The sequence below is a fragment of the Galleria mellonella genome, unplaced genomic scaffold (assembly GCF_026898425.1).
Source record: "Galleria mellonella isolate WM207_F2 unplaced genomic scaffold, CSIRO_AGI_GalMel_v1 utg78, whole genome shotgun sequence".
Lineage (NCBI taxonomy): Eukaryota > Metazoa > Arthropoda > Insecta > Lepidoptera > Pyralidae > Galleria > Galleria mellonella.
The window spans coordinates 62,877-80,054 of NW_026442151.1; the positions used below are offsets into that span (position 1 = coordinate 62,877).

Sequence of the window (17,178 nt, forward strand, 5' to 3'; positions counted from 1 at the left end):
CTTCTCCATCCCATATAATAAGCGAATATAATAATATTTATAGTGATTGGTTAAACTGTTAAGGTGCTATAAGGTATCAAACAAAGAAATAATTTTACTTTCACATTTATTAAAAATAATAATTAGAGTCTTAAGCTATAAATAAAATTAATTATAAAAACGAAGATAAAATTATTATAAAACAAATTCCTCTTTGTAATGTGCTGCCCTCGAGCACCAGCGCAGCGTGGTCGCTTCGCGGCCGTCAGTAGGAGGAGGACAGCGCTGCGCGTGAGCCCCATCGCATTGCGCAAGCCATGTGAACCATCGAAAGTGCCCCCTCCCCCGGATATAGAGCGTGCATCTCTTATAAACACAGGTGGCACCAGATCGCTGGACACTACACTATCTAAAGTCGCTTCTAATACGTACCCCAGGATGTGTGATAAAACGGTAGGTGTCTGTGGTGTTAAGAACTTTAACAGTGATAAGAACTTCAATTGATCTAGTGATTTGGTGGCATCGAGTCACAGTGCATTTGTATAATTTTGATGAATCGTCGAGATAGTGGGTTGAAGTGCATATATGATAGTCCTCGCGTATTTGTCATCCTTGTTAAGATTCTATATACAAAAGTAAATTACTACATTTATTTCTGTGTGCTCATTTAAGAGGAACTTTGTGTGTGCAGGTGCTGAGATCTTTGGTGTTGGTAGCGGCTGCAGCGTGCGTGGCCGCACGGCCGGAGCCACCAACGTCCTACGGCGCGCCATCACAGTCTTACAGCGCTCCTTCTTCTTCATACGGTGCTCCGGCCCCACAATATGGTCCTCCCCAGCAGCCAATAGTCCACAAGCATGTATACGTCCACGTGCCACCACCAGACAATGAATATCCAGCGCCCCGCAAACAGATACATGTGCCTCCTCCGCAGAAACACTACAAGATTGTGTTCATTAAGGCGCCTACGCCACCCACACCCACTGCCCCTGTTATCCCATTGCAGCCTCAGAACGAGGAGAAGACCCTTGTCTACGTTTTGGTGAAGAAACCAGAGGAACAACCAGATATTGTGATCCCAACACCAGCTCCGACTCAACCGGCTAAACCTGAGGTTTACTTCATCAGATACAAGACACAGGTAAGCAAATATCTATTAAACAATTCCATAATTATTACTTAGTAAGATTTTGGAAAATGAAAATTTTGCTGAAATTTAAACTGAAATTGAATATCACAATTGATTAAAGTATCTAAGGGTACATATAGTATTTTACACAGGTCGTTAAGTAAATATTTTATTGCATACTTTACCTACAAATACAACAAATAAGAGAGATATATTTTAATAATAATAATAAATACTCGTTATGGTCAACTTCAAATAATACTTCAATATAAATAATTACAAAAAATAATAACACAGAAAAAAAAATATAATGGGCGGACTTATTGCTTAAAGCGATCTCTACCAGGCTACCTTTTTTAAGTTATTTATTAGGATTCCGTAATTTTATGTAATTTAAATTAATAAACAAAAGTGTCACCAAAAATAATAAAAATATATTTACGGTAATAATAAAACCTGCATGATTGAACATTTTATAAAACAAACGAGAGATATCTGATATATAAATAATAACATTAAATTATTAACTTTTAGTCTTTTATAAAACCTTATAGTACTTCTTGACATAATTGACGATACGTATTATCAGGAACTTTTAGGTTACCTGATCGTGTCCTAAATGCTTATTATAGCCTGGCCCTGACTCATTGCTGGTAGTAAAAATTAGATTTTATTAAAATAAGGCCACCATATGGCTGTTGTGGTCTGTGTTGTTAAACAGTAAACTTAATTTCGTATAGGCGTACATATCATTCAGTTTATCATTACTTATTTAGAAGAGCGTAAACATCGTAAAATTATATTACTTAAGTTAAATTAAAAATTTCTTATTAATACATCGTAGAGTCGAATTCGAAGTAACATTATATTATATAAAATGAAATTTGATATTGATATTACATCAAATTTTTATTTTAAGAGCCGTTACGAATTAAATAAATAGATAGATAAATAAATAGATTTCAGCAAGAAATACGTTAAACTTAGTTTTTAATGATCCGTAACGCAATTATTTCGCTAAACTAACAATTTAAAATTAGAGAACGGCACCTCAGAATCGACACCAACTTAACAAAATCCGACTATTATTTTTACATTTAATTATTGTATTGTATTGTAAAATCTTTACTGTACATAACTCAGATTAAACACTGGTAAATGATTTAATTATAGTACTTCTAGTCGAATTTTTACCTTGTATGGGTTAATAAGTTTATTTCACTTAATGGGTAGATAAGTGAAGCAATTATTTTTTTGTTATACGTGAAGAAAATTAGTTCTCAGGAATGGGATACATGAGGAGTCGGCATCACAGTGTTTTATTGTGTATTCAGTTTCGTCTATGGTGCTGTTCATATCTATAGGTGACAGTTAGCCAATTTATCTTGTTTGCTATGGTGTACAGGTAATGTAAAAAATTTAAAGTTGTGTTCCATAAAAAAAAACATTTTAATCTAAAAACTAAACTACTGAACCAATTTTGAATAAATTTCTATGGAATCAATCTGTAAGTATATAGACAAAGAAGAATATATATGTATAAGATTTTTGTCATTACCTATTCAAAGCAAATAATGTATTCTATTCTATTCAAAAAAATATTATACTGATCATAATTATTATTAATTATTGTTTATATTTTTTAACAAAACTCTTGATTTGTAGTTCGTTGAAATATTAGGTTGGTTCTGATATGCCACTGTCAACTCTATTTCTAAAATTAAATTATTTAAGAGATAGTGCAAGCATTTAGGGAACGTCGATCTCCAAAGTTTACAGTAATATTCAGTTTTAGAAAATATTATTATATAGTGTCTATCTTATCTCATTGTATATTACATTATTTTGTAACTTTCGGCTATATATTAGGCATAGATCTTTTAAGGGAAATAAGTGATCTGTTTAGATTTACTGTCTACCCCGATTAGAAAGATGAGTGTTAATAATAGTAATACAGTAAAAGTAATCTTGATAAATGGTTTGAATCTATTGATTAGAATCTTAATGCCGTCAATATGAACACTTCGTTAATTACTGAGGAAGATTTTTAATTACTTGATAGATTACAGACAACACGGGGATATGCCCATACTTACCTTGTGAAAGTGTGAGTGAATATTTCCTGACGTGATCAAGGAAACATTATCTACCTGACCTGATGTGCTTGGCGCTCTATTATTATTACATTGACGCAATAGAGGATACTACTGTTGTCAGAAATTACTACACGATGTAACGCAACGTATTTCTAAAAGCAACATTTTCCGTCATTAGGTCCAGACCGTACTGTTAACCGTTTTGTATTGTTCTCTGGGAATGTGACTGTGGACCTAGATTCATTGTGAATGTAGACCAAATGTTTTTAATGTCGCTGCCATTATGTGTTACGTACATTAAATTGTGGTTTGCGTGTAAATTATTTTCGTTTTGGCGTTAGCGGGTGGGGCTCACATCCATCGAGCTATAAGTATGTGGGCTGTGATATAACATCATAATTAGGTATCTTTTGTCACATAGGTACCTATTGTACATTATGGCATTACAGTATAAAGTAATAATGTTACTGTATGAAATATTTTTTTTAGAAACAAGAGGGATATCCTGCGGCTGCTTCCCCGGCAGCTGAGTATGGCGCTCCCGCATCGGCTCCTTCCTCCGAGTACGGCGCTCCATCTGGCGGAAGCTCTTATTGAACCGGATTTGTTGGCATACTTTCGTGACCCTCCCCTCTTAAATATCTACCAAAAGTTATTTCATACATATTAAGTAGATATATAGCATAATTACTGTAGTTGTTAGTTTTGATTACTGCAGTAACAGGGTCGTCGATTTGTAAATCAATGATGTTATACTTACGTAATATATGTAATTATAATCAATTACTTATAAAATAGCTATAATAGTTATAAAATTTACTACGCTTTACGTAATTACTTTCACTGTAGGTATAACGAGTAAGTACAAATTTGACAGCCGTGATTGATTATATTGTTTAGATGGATTTTTAATAGAAAAATAATTATTATATTTGTTATTATACGAATGCTTAGTTTCAAATTTGATTATTTTATTAATATTGATGTTTTATGTAATACTAATTAAATTATCAAATTTAAAGAAAAGCATTCGCATTCACATAAAATACGTTTCTTTCCTTTTTTAATGAAGTGAAATAAAGAGATTTTCTAATTTTGTGACGAAAGGACTCTTATCAGGAGAGTTTAGATATTTTAGAGGATGGACGGGTGCGGTGACCACTAGCATTGTGATGACTGTGCACTGTGCTGCAATGTTAATTTTTATTTTGCATCAAATTGATGTCCTTGTTTGTAAATATATTATTTTATACAATAAAATGTTTTATAAAAAATCTTTTTTTTTTTTAATTTTGTTCTCCAGCCGCAACTAAGTGTTTTTGTTAGAAACAACATCGACCTTAGGGGGCGGGGAATAGAGTGGCGAAATCCAGGGGGAGGGGTCTAAGTTCTATATCGAAATGGGCGATGACCTTTATTTTAGGAATCTGCACATATACATATTGGATCCGTTGGACTTGATTTAGGCGATATAGAATTCGATGTGGGCCACATCAAAATATGTGATGATCTTGTTTTATCCCATTACATGTTAAATTCAGTGTGGGTGATATTTAAATGGATATAGACTTTTTTTAGGGAGAGGGTACCATTAAAAACTTGCCCAGAACCAGCAAGAACACTAAGCCAGCGTTGGTTAAAACTATATTAAGCCTTTTCGTAGATCTGATAATTTTTACTTTTAGGTTAAACAAATTTGTAACTAGTTTAATCAGTAGTTTACATATATACCCTACCCCAATTTGGTATTTTTAAAATAATTTCTTATTTTCTAAAACAGTAATAAATTCTAGACACAGTCATATATGAAAATTCAACGACAGAGAGGAATTGTTAACAATGAAGACAAATAGCCCCATTACTAGCAATATGCCCGAACTGATCGACCTCTTCCCTGTCTCCTGAAGACCATCGTGGCCAATTTCTTATGAATTCGTCACAATGGGTCATCTTATCTACTTTCATTCTCACCTATCATCTTTCACTAGTGCCCCGCCAGAATATATATGTATATAGCGCAGGCCGGGATACCATTCCATTATTATCCGTTAAAAAATGCCCAACATGGCTGCGTACAATTCGTTCCTATTGTGTTTATCATCACTGTAAAGATAGGAAACTTAAAATGGATATTTTGTGCGTCGCTAGGAAGACCCTGGTACTCTCTCTCTCTCTCTCTCTCTTGATAATATATTTGAATTAATATATAAACAACATATTTATGTATCTACCTACAAGAACACAGAAGTTAAAAAATAATTACTGTTTATTAAAATTAGAAAGATAAGGGCGGTTTACCTATCATTTAGTTCGACGACTCATAGACCACTAGACCGTGAATCGTAATGTCTACGTTGCTCTTAAGATTGAAATTCCATAAAAAATATTCAAATAAGCTAATGTATACATCTATGTTATTTATTTTTAGATGTTGGAATTTTTTTTAATCCTCAATATGTGGAAGTGGTAGATAGCAGCTATCTGATCTGAAAATATCCTATCGCGATTGCAGCGAAGGTAATGTTAGTAATGGGTCTAACAGCCTTTTTTTTAGTAATATAACCACTTAGGTAGACTTCCACGCGGTTCCCTCTGGCAACCATCATGGTTAATTCTTGTTGATCATCGTGACGGATGATCTAAGTGACCTGCTTTATTAGTGACAAATAATAAATGAGGATATTTATTATTTCATACTAGTACTCTACCAGCGTACAGGCGAGGTTATCATTTCATTATCATTCATTAAAGACACCTATTATGATATATGAGAGAAATAGTGGTTCTATTTCTAGCAAAATATACCGTGTTTAGTCTACCTTCAGGCATCAGGATAGAATATTGCTTTTTAATTGAGCTATCCCACTTCAGTCGTTTATGAAGGAAAATTTGTTTTTCAGCGTGTTACGAAAGGTGTTAACTAGTGGTTACTAGACCCTGATTAGTGACGCGCTAAAAGCGAAAACATGTGAATCATGCACAAAATGGTAATTTTAGTCATAGAAAGAACATTCTTTGTCGCAGACTTATTACACAATATGGGTTTTGAAGTCTATGTAAACACTTAGTAGGTGATTACATAAAATATTTGCTACAAATGTATTGATCAACTAAAGAGCATTGGTTAAAATAACACAATAAGAGTGTACTCGATCGTTAGAGGGATTGACGAAATGCATTTCGAGATTTTTTAATATCAATTATATTGAGTATATATTCAAGCAATACTTTAATATTGAGTGTTACTTATTGAGAATGTGTTGCGTAAAAAAAGACGTCGTTCGGTAAATTACGAGTACATTGAAGCCCTTATATGAGTAGCAATAATACTAGGCACTGCACAACAATACACGATCTCACATGTACTAGGTATTTTTGTATAATGACATCCCGATGTCGAAAAATGTGTTCCACCAATTGCAGAAATTGCATTCTTGTTTGGCGCAATTTCTTCTGCATTTCTATTAAAACTTTCACTATCTAATTTGATACGATTCTGTATTAATGTCTGGTGCTCTTTGGATCTGCTGACCCAATAAAGCAGGTTGATAATTTTAACATCTTCTGAAATGCAGATAAAGAAACTATTCATCGCCCACGTAGTTCCAATTAGATTTTATGACTATAAATTCTTTTAGCATTTTGTTCAAATATATACACATAATATAAGTTTTAATAATATTTTTAATAAATGCAAAATTACCCTTTAGTACAACTTCTTACAATTCTATTCGTAATCAATAGCCAATATCGCGGAATAACATTTAAATACCTACTTCCGCTACTTTGTGATCTTAACAAAAGAATCCACCTAAGACAAGAGGTGCATAAAGAATATCAGAAAACGCTCTTCTACTTGAATAGCAGCGTGTCTATCAGTTATAAATTAAATCAGTGCTAATCTAATCTAAGTAAACTAGTAAACTAGGTAGACTGTAGGCAGTTAGGATAGCAGTGAATTTACTGGATACAGAGGAATAACACCTGAGTCCTCAGGAATGGCAATGCATGGGGGGTATCATGGGCGAAACAGTATACTCTGTTATGTCCATGGTACTGCTTATGTCTATAGGCGACGGTTACCACTTTCCATCAGGTAAGCCGTCAGCTTGTTTGCCATTCTCAGTTGTATAAAAAAAAAGCAGACAATATGTTTAATCTATAAGATAATCGCTTATATCATTTGCAATTAACGAATAGGTAACAAATATTTATTTATTTTTTAAACAATAAAAAAAGTAATCCTTTTACAAAAATTACTACAAAAACCTATACTAAAGAAAGTGATGCCGTATCATCTTACATATCTACGTCTAACAAAATCTAATACTTAGTATGGGAATATTTATTAGTTGTTACAATTTATTTGTTAGTTATAAGAATACATTTTTGCAGCTTTATTTCAATGACCATTATTATAGTAAATAACCTTTGACTGGTGAAATCGGATATTATTTCATAAAAGAAAGATATAAGCCACTATTTATTATTACCACGTAGAGCAGCTAGTTTGCCAGCGCGAATTAAGATTTTATTCCTATTTTTTCTTACACTTTACAAAGTTTGTTCCGACATCCAAGATTTGAAAGTAACTTACAAGTTAGTAAAAAATATATGACGGTGTAAAAAATAGAATACGATCATCATCTCTTTCCATCCAAAGCATGTTGTAAGAAGTGTTGTTTAATGGTTGATAATGGAATGGTAATCCCACCTGTATCCCATTCTATCGATATACACTGGCGGGACATTGGTAAGGGTCATCCCTTACCAATGTCCCTAGATGAAGATGAAAGCAGCAGCATCGCCTATCCGAATAAATTCATAAAAAATTAACAATGATGGTTCTCAAATTTGGAAATTGCTAGCAATGGGGTCACTAGTTCTGTTACTAATAATCACTCCCCCTCCCTTTAAGAAATGTTGCTCATTATCACTAGTGCAACAGAGAAATAACTCGAAACTAAACCTAACAAGTCGCCTGATTAACATGGTAATAGTAAGGGGAAGGGATTGTTAGTAATGAGGTGGTAAGTCTTTATTGCTAGCAATACACCTCCACGAGGGGAAAGGGATTGTTAGTAATGAAGTTTGATAGCCCCATTGCTAGCAATATGCCCTATTATGTCGACCTCCACGTGGTTCCCCCTGGAGACCAACGTGAACAATTCTTGTTGAATTAGTCACGATGGGCTAACCGACCTACTTTACCTATCATCTTTCACTGGTGCCCTGCCGGTGTATACCGATAGCGCGGGTGGGGTCACCCATTAAAAAAACGTACACCTCCACGCGGTACACCCTGATTGCCGCGACGCATCGCGACGGGCTAACTGATCTGACTTTATTCTCGTCGCTTCATCCTTCACTAAAGCCCAGCCAATGTATATCGTTAGTATAGGCGGATGCACCAGTCAATATTCATCTATTATAAAAACGTATTAATGGTACTTTATTTTGTACAGGTAGAGAACCGTGCCTAGTAGTAGGACTTTCATTTTTTTAACACTTTCAGGAGAGACTATTACACTTATTACTTATTATTATTTTGTTTTTACAGAATATCTACTTACATAATAATATAAGATAGGCAATTTTAGGAATTGGCGTATAGAAGAGGTGAATTCTTTAGTACCTCGATGTTAGCATATTTAAAATTATTTTTTAATTTGTTTTTCTCAATGTCTACTGTAAAGATTTGGAAGTGTGTATTGTGAAATTACATAATTGAAGAAAATTGGATGTACCGGCTAGCCTTCAAATATTCGAATACCGGCTTTGGCCTGATGTAATTATAAATACAACAATAGCACGACGAAGGAGTCTCACGGTATTGTTACAACTGAGCAGTTCAGCATTTTCACTTTTACGTGTCTACTTATCTACCTATGATTATAGTAATTTTTCTATGAACGAATGCCGCGTTGACCGCATATACTTATTACGGGCACCTACCACGTATGTTATGTGAGCGCTTCCGCAAGTCAAGGTTAGGTAACGACATAAATTTGGTAGGTACCTATTATAGGCTACTGAGTGGGAACTCCATATTATATACAAGTTACCATTGTTTTAAATTTATGGTCTATTATATTATGAAATGTTAGTGAGTGCAACTATGGAAATGTTGCGCAGTATATACTCCTGTCGAATGTGAAATTGATATTCCGGTCGACCTGTACAGTATTCTAGTAACGAACCGTGAAACTGTCTAAAGCTTGACATAGATATATTAAAGATCTGTAACATAGTTAAGTAATCAATTAATATGTACTTACATAATGAATAATTACATAAATAATTTTATATCTAATTGAAAGTACCTATTTTATTTTATGCAACTGGTAAACAAACTGACGCGGAAGGCCCATCTGACGAAATGATAAAATGTAGTAACCGTAGTCTATATATGTGAACTGCACCATGGATGTCACAAAACATTATGATAGCCATGGTAACTTCTCATACGTTGCCATTCCTAAAATTAAGCAATTTTTTTTTAAATAGGTGATAATGAAACATCGCCTGCAGTCTCGGTATACGCTGACAGGGCACCAGTAAGGAATGATGGGTGAAGATGAAACTAGATCAGTTGGCCTATCATGGTCATTTCAACAAGGTTTAACCGCGATGATTTCCATAAGTAACCGCGTGGAGACCCACCTTTAGGGTATATTGCCAGCAATGGGGGTTTTAGACTACATTTTAACAAACCCTTTGCCTTAAAACGAAACTACTATACCTCTGCACTTTATAATTTCATTGCTATGAAACAAAGAAAAAACAAAAAAAAATCTTTTAACCCAAGCAGCCATGCAAGCGACAGAAACACAAGTTGGACCGAGGTACCTATCCATGCAGATGACTTTTGAGTAGTCTCTTTCTGAAATTAGTAGAATACTAGCGATCCGCCCCGGCTTCGCACGGGTGCAGTGCTGATATTAAATATACCTACTTACTAAAGAATGTCCTTATAAACAATGTTTACAGCTTTTTTGTCATTAGATAATACAAACATGATAAAGTGCTATTCGGCGCGCTATTTATAGGCACGCGCCGCCGGCCGCGCCGGGACCGCCGCACTGCTATGTTCCCTCATTTTAAATCTGTAATATTTTTGGAAATATTTATTTAAATTACATGTTGTAAAGAGCCATATTGATCTATATTAAATGGACAATATATTTAAGGTACTTAATTGGATAAAAATTAATGCTGTATTGCTTAAAATCACTTCGTAAAAAAGCCATTTTTTTCCGTAAAATGTAAAGGATAAAATTGGTTATTGTGGGTTATCCTTAAGAGATAGACATATACTATCGCGGACTTTTTTTGTTGACCTTTTTAAGATGTATAATACTATAGTACATTATATAGATTTATCTCGGGGGGTTTAGCCAGCGTTTGGAATGTAAGCGTAAAAAAATGTGTTTATTAACGACATCACATTAGAAACCTCTAAATTTATCAGTGTTTCTCTACAATATTATGCATGTATTATATATTAAAACCTTCCTCTTCAATCATTCTATCTACTAAAAAAAACCGTTTTAAAATCTGTTGCACAGTTTTAAAGATTTAAGCATACATAGGGACGGACAGACAGCGACAGCGATTTTGTTTTATACTATGTAGTGATGATAGTGATGATGGTTATGAACTAAGCCACAACATTAGAGATTATGCGTTATTTAATTGTTTTAGAATTTCCTATCTCGAGTACCCAAGTTAGAGACTAGATAGGTACAGTATATGTTAAAATATGTTTTCGTCCAAGCGAAGCTAGGACGCCTTGTTAATACGTAAGTATTTCAAGTTACGTAGACATCGCTATTAACTTATTATTAGAAAATTGCTTTGCTCTCTTAATGATTAAGTACAATAAAATTTTGGCTGGTTGTATTATCATTTCATATATTATAACCTATTTATGTAACATGGAATGGTACTAATAACTCAGATATGAAAAATATTTCGAACCAAAATCCAGACGCGTCTAGAATGTTTTTAACTTTAGTAAACAAAGGTCATCGTACGCCTGCACAAACTATTTTGGTCCCATATGTGAACGGGATGAGACTTGTCAGTAGTTTCTAGTAATATCGTACTAAGAAAAGACGCTATATATTGGACAAATCAATAATTAAGTTTTAATCATGTCATTGAAAGTTGTCGCTGAAACAAAGATCAACAGTGAACCATGCGTAATTGCGTGGGATAATAAATTATTTGTCGGTACAGATGATGGCTCTATAAAAGTAAGTTGTCAATAGCGTATCAACAAATCATTGCGTATAAAGAAAATGTGCATGTTATCACATACTATTTAATGTTTTGTGCATATCTGTGATACAAATATATAAATTTTATTAATTTCAAATAGTACTTAACTAATCAAGAATGTTCAGTTACATAAAGTTACATAAAAATGTAGTTCTGTGCTGTGTGACCTGTTTAGGCGTTTTCCCTTTTTTTATAACATAATTATGGTAAGAAGTAGACTAGTATTTTAAAAAAAGTCCAACATCTCCTGGAACATCATCCCATATCATCTACTGACTGGGTATCTACGAAATACTTGTTTGCATTATTCCAGTGACTTCTTGGTTCATTGATTGATAGATAGATAGATAGGTAACCTTTATTACCAGTATTAAGAAAATAAAAAATTAAAACAATAAAAAGAAAAAAAAACAATTAATTTTGCTGGTAATAGGAGCCGCCTCAGCTGTTGCTATATATGTACAGCTCCAGCGAGAAGTACTTATATAGCGCTGATTTTCAGGCGGCCCCTTAACTCCTTTACCTTTAGCATGCGTGCGGGTCGCCAATACCTATTTCTCGGATGGGGAGACTCAACACGCTTAACAACAAATACATAAAACCTTACAACTAAAACTGAAAAGAACAAAATGAATAAGTTATCACACTTCACAATGATAGATTGGGCTGAACTGCTACAGAAATAATCTAAACAAAATTTGGTTTTAGATGTAATAATATTAATGCTAATGAAAAAATATATATACTGGTGTTCTCTGAAGTTTTCAAATACGTATAGATACTAGCTACGAATAAGAATTAAGATTGTATTAACTGTAAGTTAATTGTATATATACAGGAAGATTCATGTGTACTGTTTCTTACAAACAGCGATCTGAATAATCTTAACACTAGATACAAATACAAACCTGCTGTTCTGAAGTGTCGTTTAGAAAAAGTTAATAGGTCTATTATGGGAACGAGCATTAAATTTTATTATAAGGTAACTAAAGATATTTTGGTTCTACCTTTTAATAAATTTAAAACTGTTATTAAACAAAGCCTATTACACTCTAAACGATTACTTAAATGACAAGCGTGCAAGATGTTAGTCGATCATGCACGGGCTTTTTAATGACCATGTAATTTTAGACATAGTACAGTTAAATAAATACACGTAATGTTAACAGAGATTTAAAAGAGTAACTATTGAGTTTTTTGCGGGCACTTCTCAACAGATAACAACTTAACTAACCCTGCGATAGATTTAAAAAAAAATGACGATTTAAAAGTGCTTGTAAACAAGTCTATTTGAATAAAGATGATTTGAATTTGATAAAATTTCTATGAGACCAGTCTGTCATTTAGTACCTAACTTATCTGAGAGACCTGCATGTATAATGAAGGCGCTCTAGTCTACTCTTGATACTAGAGGGCATTCATCTCTTGATACCTCAAACAAGTTGTAGTAGTTGTTTATGTCTAGCATCCATCGAAAAGCTTTGCTTAATTTGGCACTAGATGGCGCTGTAGATGTGTCTAGTGGTATTTCTTTAATACTAGCTACCCGTCCTGGTTTCACCCTAGTATAGTTATCCCGTACGATTTTTCAAACATTTTGCTTCACACAAACCTTGTTCTAACAATTAAAAATACAACAAAAAAGAATTAGTCGAAAAAGTGCAGTAGTTCTGAAGTGAAGCGTTTATACACTTTTAGCGATTGATTTTCTTTTTATTTACAGTATTTTTTTTAATGGATGAAAATGGAGTGGTAACCCCGCCTGCGCTATCGATATACACTGACGGGGCATCTGTGAGAGGTGATTCGTGAGGATAAAAGCAGCTCAGTTAGCCCATCGTGAAGAATTTCATGAGAAATAATCATGATGGTTTCCAGGGGGAACCGCGTCGACTTGATAGGCTACATTGCTAGCAATGGAGCTGTTAGATCCCATTACTAACGATTCCTTTCCCCAAATTTACTGTACTTACCCTAGTCGTTCAACGCCGATTTGTCTCCCGCTGTCGCCTGGGCTGCCCACGGTGTCCAAATTTTTGCAATAGCTGCTCATAATGGCAACGTGTACTCTTCGTCTAACGATGGTGGAATACGAGTGTGGTCGGCGGAAGGAGAGAAAATTACTGAATTACAAGCAGCTGATGCCGACATAGGCACGTTACGTGTATTTGATAATGGTCTTTACGCAGGAGATGAAAATGGAAATGTAAGTTATATATATTATTATATTATAATACATGTTCATAATTATTTCATTGTTTAATGAGTTAAAAAGATAGTTTAAGGTTATTTTAAGATATTAAAACATATACCGATTACCGGCCAATTTAAAAATAGAATTCCTAACTGTAAATATGACAGATTGGCTTTTTTCTCAGTCAATCATAGAATAAAATAGAGAATATTTTTTTACGCAATGTGTATCGGTATAAATAAGAATACTGTAAAAAAGAAAATGGAAAATTATAATATTCATGAATTGAGCTTCATTATCATGAGTTTTTTTGCAACTCAGAATGGCAAACAGGAATTCTACGGACGGTCCGCCTGATGGAAAGTGGTAGCTATCCTGTGGTAAGAGTATCCATCCATCTTATTCTTTTTCTGCTCCCTTTCTATCATAAATTATGATCCTAAGCCACCTGTATCCATTGATCTGTAACATTTTTTTAATCCTCCTGATATTATCCTGGGAGTTGCCTTACACTGCATTTGCTTGTACTAAGTCGCCACTCGAGAAACTTTTTTCGCAATAGATATTCATTGCACATTACAGAACTACATAATCAGCCCATTGTTATTTCAGCTTGTCGATCCTTTAAGTTACATTGATTATTTTATTCCTCATTTATATTTTCTGGGTTTATATCACGGAGGGGAACTTCCAACGAACCTAGTCCCATAGATTGCTGAATATCTTGGAGCGCTTGATAGGTAATTTTTCTATCATTACTTAACAGGCGATCCAGTAATACGAACGAATTATTTTTTGCTTACCTGATTTTTTGCTTGATAGTACCTACTCATACTTGCAATGAAGTCGCAATATGAACGTTGTTGTTTTGGTTCAGTTTTAATACCATGTGAAATCGGTTACATAATAAATAATAACACTAGAGTTAGTCACTAGAGACTGACAAATTAAGAATGAGAAATGTCAATAGAACTATGGACATACATATGACTACATATGTAGGTATATCCATGATTATATTGGTTAAGTATTGTGTATGAAGGATACAAGTTATAGTATGTTATAGTATGGCTGTAGATGACGATTATAAGTATTCCTGTTTATCAGGTGGGCCGTCAGTTTTTTGTTACTATACTTGCTACTTGCATTTGTAAAAAAACACATTTCTCAAATAAAACTTAATTGTATCCAAAAAAATTAAATCAAACCAATTATTTAAACTATACTAACAAAATCGACAAAAATATATTTGTCTGAGAAACTATACTGTTTACGACGTCTTTCTTGTAACTCTGTATTAAGATACCTAACGCTATATTTTACTCATTACTTCTAACAGGTGTTTTTTATTTATTTTAGGTTATTGTATTTGAAAATAACAAAGAAATAGCTCGATATAATGTATTAGAAGAGGTAAAAGACTTGTGGCTTTATTCTCCATTCCTGTTTACTGTACGAGACCTAGATGTTACCGTGACAGAAATCAAACCAGGTAAGTACCTATAGTTGACTATTTAAGCGACTTAAAAAAGATTTCCAATGTTATTTAACAGCGGAGTCGATACTGAAGCATCATTCTCTATTTCTAAAATCAAAATTTTATACTACAGCGAAATGATTTTTCCGAGGACCAGTATAAACTAAATTTTTAGTAGAAATCTGTGCGGTTTGAGAAGAGTTTCCTTCTACGAACGCTCAGGCTGTGGAATGAGTGAAATGAATACCGGGGATTTCCCTAGAGACTACAGTATAGGGTTCTTCAAAAACGGTGAAATAAGTTTTTCTTAGGTTAAGGACATCCTAAGTGTTACTGGCATCCAAAGCCTACAGTAACTGTTTACTATCATACGGGCTATATGCTTGTTTGCTATCTTCGAGGTATAAAAAAATTTGTACCTATTTCAAAATCGACATCGACCCCAGTATGTTTAAAATTTTCTTAAACTTTATATTCACTAACTCTGAACCGATTTTAATGATTACAGTATATAGAAATTTTAGACGAAACGATTTATATTAGTGTAGAAAGAATAGAACTTTTGTTAAGAATAAGGTTGTTTTTGTAAAAAAATCTTAATAGGTAATATATATTTTAATCATTTGTTTGTTGTTTTCAGATGAATCAAGAACTCGGTTTGTAACTCGTCATACTATGGAAGGATCTGCACCACTGCGAGTAACAGGATCGCATCTTTTAGTAATGGCTAGAGGTGGTAATGTCTTAAAATTGCATGATGCTACTTCACAGACAAAATTTAAACAACTGCATGAAGTAAAGGTATATAAAGACTGTGTTCTACCTGTTTACTTAAATGTAAAAAAAAAAAAAAAAGAATATGTAAGCTGAACACAAGACACTGCTGATATCCAAAAATAGTACAAATCAAATATTGATTAATTGGTTATATCCATTTAAACAAATTTTATGAAAAGTTTCTGTGTTAATTTCAACAAAATTATAGAATACTTTAGTAGAATATAATAAAAAGGAATTGATATTGAAATATACTATATAAAATAATAGACATTTTATTGACCTCTGATATTTCAACAGGTAAGTGACATGATAGTGACAAGCTTATCAGTATACGGCGAGTATACTTTTACTGGTGGATGGGATGGTTATGTTCGCCGGTGGAAGATAGCTGAAGACCAATTAGTGGCAGCTGGAGAACTCAACTTGGAATCTTGCATAAATGCTATTGTTGCTACAGACAATTGTGCGTATGTTATTTTAAGTGGAGGAAGAATTGTTAGTGTTAAAACTGTTTAGAATAAAATATTTTTCTTTTTAATGATAAATACCTACCATTTCCTTGTCACAACTATCTTGAGTAGGTATATTAATGTTCTTCGATTACGATAAGATCAGACCTTTAGTCCACAAGAACTAAGCGTCCAATGCTAATGTTTTTCATGTCTATAAGTTTGCAACGCGCTTTTGTAAAGCTGAAAATGTTTTTTATCAGCAAGTTTGACTGCCATTCCTTGTAGTATAAGTAAGTGTATGTAACGTTTTTATAACTGAATAAAATATTTTTAATTAAAGTTATTTATGTTTTTTAAAAATGTTTTTATTAACCACCAATTAGGGGCCAATAGTTATTAACAATGCCTTTCCCCAAATGTACCTACCTGTTAAGAACTATTGAGGTCATTCAAAATAGTATTTGTCCTCCAGAGATTGCACTATGATTTTATATAATTGGCATACCTATTTGATAACTATAGATATATCATATCCTTTCCATTCTAGAAGTATGAAAACGTCATGGACTGTAAGTTTTAAGAATATAATTTTACCCTATCTCAAACCATTCTACACTTAGTTTCATAATCTTGTTGTACATTTGAACAGATATCTATATCTTTATTGACCCATATTTCAATAAATAATAAAAATGTTCTAATTTTTTTATAAACTCATTAGCTTGTCCAGAAAGAAATGTTATGTTAAAAAAAAAAAAAAAAAATGGACCCAGAACCCATAGTAGATC

General features: G+C 33.4%; 2 protein-coding genes across 2 annotated transcripts; both read left to right on the forward strand.

Moving 5' to 3' along the window:
* Positions 1-329: 329 nt before the first annotated feature.
* Positions 330-4,466, forward strand: LOC113517577 (uncharacterized). The gene is made up of 3 exons (XM_026902291.3): positions 330-432; positions 671-1,120; positions 3,694-4,466. The coding sequence occupies exons 1-3, from the start codon at positions 418-420 to the stop codon at positions 3,799-3,801; spliced, it is 573 nt and encodes a 190-aa protein (XP_026758092.1). The 5' UTR covers positions 330-417; the 3' UTR covers positions 3,802-4,466.
* A 6,808-nt stretch (positions 4,467-11,274) lies between these two features.
* On the forward strand, positions 11,275-16,729 carry LOC113517560 (uncharacterized). Its single transcript, XM_026902264.3, has 5 exons — positions 11,275-11,462; positions 13,466-13,693; positions 15,041-15,173; positions 15,799-15,959; positions 16,236-16,729. The coding sequence occupies exons 1-5, from the start codon at positions 11,361-11,363 to the stop codon at positions 16,452-16,454; spliced, it is 843 nt and encodes a 280-aa protein (XP_026758065.2). The 5' UTR covers positions 11,275-11,360; the 3' UTR covers positions 16,455-16,729.
* The last annotated feature ends 449 nt before the right edge of the window (positions 16,730-17,178 follow it).

Excerpts from the sequence above, each read along its gene's own strand:
- LOC113517560 (XM_026902264.3), top strand. The coding sequence starts at position 11,361 with ATGTCATTGAAAGTTGTCGCTGAAACAAAGATCAACAGTGAACCATGC. Across the intron at positions 11,463-13,465 it reads CAGATGATGGCTCTATAAAA|TCGTTCAACGCCGATTTGTC; the intron begins GTAAGTTGTCAA and ends TACTTACCCTAG. Across the intron at positions 15,960-16,235 it reads AACAACTGCATGAAGTAAAG|GTAAGTGACATGATAGTGAC; the intron begins GTATATAAAGAC and ends ATATTTCAACAG.
- LOC113517577 (XM_026902291.3), top strand. Across the intron at positions 1,121-3,693 it reads TCATCAGATACAAGACACAG|AAACAAGAGGGATATCCTGC; the intron begins GTAAGCAAATAT and ends TATTTTTTTTAG.